This window comes from Saccostrea cucullata, unplaced genomic scaffold (assembly GCF_032062105.1).
Source record: "Saccostrea cucullata isolate Sc308-1 unplaced genomic scaffold, CSIRO_AGI_Scuc_v1 ctg326, whole genome shotgun sequence".
Taxonomy (NCBI): Eukaryota; Metazoa; Mollusca; class Bivalvia; order Ostreida; family Ostreidae; genus Saccostrea; species Saccostrea cuccullata.
This window is the reverse complement of record NW_026930161.1, coordinates 239,989-243,886: the sequence shown is the minus strand read 5'-3', so window position 1 is coordinate 243,886 and position 3,898 is coordinate 239,989. Positions and strand designations below refer to the sequence as shown.

General features: G+C 31.1%; 1 protein-coding gene across 5 annotated transcripts in view; it reads right to left on the bottom strand.

Moving 5' to 3' along the window:
- Window positions 1-1,953: 1,953 nt before the first annotated feature.
- LOC134283113 (centrosomal protein of 112 kDa-like) overlaps window positions 1,954-3,898 on the bottom strand; it is a 28,810-nt gene continuing 26,865 nt past the window's right edge. For all 5 annotated transcript variants that reach the window (XM_062765554.1, XM_062765555.1, XM_062765557.1 and 2 more), the window contains 3 exons: window positions 3,212-3,301; window positions 3,029-3,094; window positions 1,954-2,680 (listed from right to left, as the gene is read on the bottom strand). In XM_062765554.1, the coding sequence (XP_062621538.1) occupies window positions 2,537-2,680; window positions 3,029-3,094; window positions 3,212-3,301 (300 nt within the window). In that variant the 3' untranslated portion in view covers window positions 1,954-2,536. The remainder of the gene's footprint in view (window positions 2,681-3,028; window positions 3,095-3,211; window positions 3,302-3,898) is intronic.

Genomic DNA, 3,898 nt, shown 5'->3' with positions numbered 1-3,898 from the left:
CTGTTTTTCAAGAATTTATTCTTAGCTCTGACACTCAAGATGAGAGTTTTATCAAGGTTTATCTTCTACTAGCTAGCAACTTTCTACTTAAAAAAAACACACAAAAAACACCAGGCTACTTTAAGCCAACAATGTTGTAATGCATCTTAGCATAGCAATTCCCACATTTTTTGAATAAAGGGCTCCATCTTAAAAGGGGTATTGGAAAATGTCAATCAAAATGTAGGTCATCATGACCTACTTTTGAATTTTTTTTGACTACCGGGTATTTAATGCCCTGTTCACACGACGAGTTTAATTCGCAGTAAATTAGTATGAAGTAAACTAATGCGAATCAAACTAATGTGAATTAAATTGCTTTTACACGACAGCTAATGCTAGGTAAACTAATGCGAATTAAAATTCTACCTCTCTAGGGTCAAGCGTCAGTAAGGCTAATATAACGTCATTTGCAAATCATGTCACCTTATGCAGAAGCAGATGCATTTGACATGTCACTGTGTCTGTACACACATTCTAGTGATTAACACAATTTTCTTTAGTTTTTCAAAAACAGCACAAGTACTTAAAGCAGACCACTGACATGTGGCATTTGACCTACTCTAGCCATTAAGCATACCTCAAAATTTAATTCGAATAAGCTTCGCTTAGCTTTCACTTGGAGCTAATGCAAAGTTAATTAATGCGCAGTAAAATAATTTAAATCAAACTCCCCGTGTGAACACAGCTCAAATTTAATTCACAGTTACATATATTTAATTCAAATTAAACTCTCCGTGTGCACAGGACATAAATATCACAGGTACTTACCGGCTTACAATAATCAAACTGTCAGTTGATACATCTTACATGGTCAACCAAAAAGTAGATTATTGTGACTTACTTTTAAGATTTTGTGGCTATTTTTAATTAAATATCTCTTTTGCTAAAATTACCTGTAATACAATGGATATTTCGCTCAGTTTAAACCATAATATTCTTTGAAATAACAGAAAAGGGGGTTGCAGCCATTTGAAAAAATTTACTGTATAAATAAACATATATATAATCAACATTGTACAAGGAAAGTGGATTTCATTTCAACAAAAAAAAAAAAACATCAACAACAGTTAATATACCAGGACAAGAGTTAATGCTTATATGTATGGATGGACTCACTGCAGAAATTAAAAAGAAAAATACCCCATTTTGGGAAACACTGTAACGCAAAAAATTAAAATCATGTACTAAAACTTATTCGTAATAATTAGAAAATAACAAGATTTATTTAGTTCAATCCTTCCTTCACAAACTACATGTACATGTACTTAATATACAGGAACACGTACACTTTGTATTCACCAAAAAAATTATTATCTTTACTAGAAGTTAAAGTACATTGTATTAAAAGAAAATCTAATGCAACAAAATTCAGGATGTAAATATACCCTGTAAGAAGTCAACTGGGAGAATGTGTATACGTGTAGTTAATATATCCATGTACATTCAAGTAGATACAAGAATTTGCTAACTTAAAATACTGGGTATTAGATCTTTCTAAACATAAGTGTTATCTAATTCCTAAGACCAAAATTATGATTTTAATCCTATAAAAAAAAAATTATATCATAAATGGAATGCCTTTATGTAGCACTTATAGAATGAAATTTCAGACCGAGTTGTAATAATTGCAAATTCAGTCAAGTTTTCATGGAAAAAATTATTGGAAACATTGAAACATGATTATACAAGCATGGTCATTTAAAAAGGTTATTAAAACACTGGAATGTACAAATATAAATAAATAGATTTTTTCTTAAAGTAAAACTACAATGAAAAACTCAGGATTCTGGTACACTTCGAATGCATTCAAATTCACAGCAGGGTCATTTTCATGACATGCAGTGTTTTGTGGTGAAACAACTATAATAAATAAAAAAAATTTTTTCATATGTATGTGATGGAGGGTGTCAATGAGATGTAAATAATGCAAAATTCATTGATGATTTTTTCTGAGTAGTACAAGTATTTTAAAATATTGCCCATATAAATACTGCAGCCTCCTCATGTATTGTAAAGATACTTCTTTCTGCATACAATCATATTCCATATCATTGCAAGAAAATGAATTTTTAAAATGATTCCAACATAAAATGTTCACACTTGTAACATCACATTAGCAGCTTTTAAATAAAAAGTGATTAATAAATTGATTAAGGGTAACTGAAAATATGGAATTTTACAGAGAATAAAATCAGGTATTTTTAAAAAATCTTCTCACCATTCAAGAACATTTTTTAAACGAGTGTTGTTACACACATTTGCGTAAAAATATCACAGATTCTGTCATCAAACTGCATACATCAATCCCTATTCAATAACAGAGAAACTTAAAATGTCAGATTAATAAGAGGATTTTTAAAGTAATACTGACAACTTAAAAATCTTTGACTTAAAAATTCTTCCATCCACACTAATCTCATCTATAGAAGGATTTACAATTTGACCAATTGTCACATAGCTTTGATGGGGGAGCTAGAGGAGAACTGACCAATCGTCACACAGCTTTGATTGGGGAGCTGGAGGAGAACTGACCAATGGGGTACTTGTTTTTGAGATCCACCTCTTCCTGTAGGATTAATGTCTTTTGTTGTAGTGAGTTTATCTGAGATTTCAGTGATGTGATGGTGTCCTCAAGTTCCTATACAAAAGAATGAAATACATGATCACCAAAATGGAACATTTATAAAAGAACAAGGTTCACCAAATGAAATATCTACTTTCAGTAGATATCCTTTCAATATGGGCTCATGGTGACTACATTTCTATTTTTAAAAAAAGTTATTTTCTAGTCTTCGTATGAAGTAATCATATCTTAATTGTGCTATTATTCCCAAATCCCAATTCATGAAAATTTCTACTCACATGACCACAATTTCAGATTTCTAATGATCTGAAGATATTACAGCTCCAAACAAAAATTATTTTCTCATCATTTATAATTTGTGTCATAGAATTTTCCTATTCTGCTTAACTATGTTACATGTACCTGTCTGACTGAAGAAGGAATAAGGCCTCTCAATTTTTCTTCAAAAGATAATTTCAGGTGTGTAACCTGAAAAGAAATAATGTACAAAATGAGGAAGATAAAAGCATCATAATAAGTAAATTTTTTGACCAAAACTACACAACAGATAGGGAAAGTATAATCTTATCCAATCAATTAAATCACCTTTTCTTCATGATCTGCCTCCATTTGTTCTAGCCTTCGCTCTAGCTGCCTATTTCTTGCCTGCTGGGAGTCTATTTCACGCTGCAAACTCTGAAAATATCAATGATGTTTAACATAAGTACTATATAAATTTATATTCAAATCTGAATCATAAATTTTTTCCCCTTATGATTACCAAATTTCATGTATTTTCTCTGGAATAGATTTTTAAAGCAATTGAAGTTAATAAAGCAAAATGTGTTTATGAAGCACTGAATGCCCCTGTTCCCGTCATGACTGCTCATGAACAAGCTTTGAAATTTTCAAAAGTAGGCGAAACTTCAAGGTCAAGGTCATAAAATCAACCAGAAGTCTCTGTCGAGACTGAAGCTCTACTGGTTGTACTTATGGCAAAGGAAGAGGAAAGTACTTAAGCAGCTGGGAATTGAAAATTTACACTAGCAAAAAGGAGAATAATGATCCTTGAATAAGTCTCTTTATGTTCTTAGTTTAGTCTTCTTGCATGCCACATTATATTATAATCAGACTAAAACTGTATTTGAAGTAGCATTTTGAGAGTAACAGAAATTGCTATCTTTATTAACCAAGGTAATAATGTTCATTGAAGTCAAAAATCGATACACAGAATTATGTATCTTAGTGTAGTCTACTTGTGTGCCAAGTTATATTGAAATCAGACCAAAACTG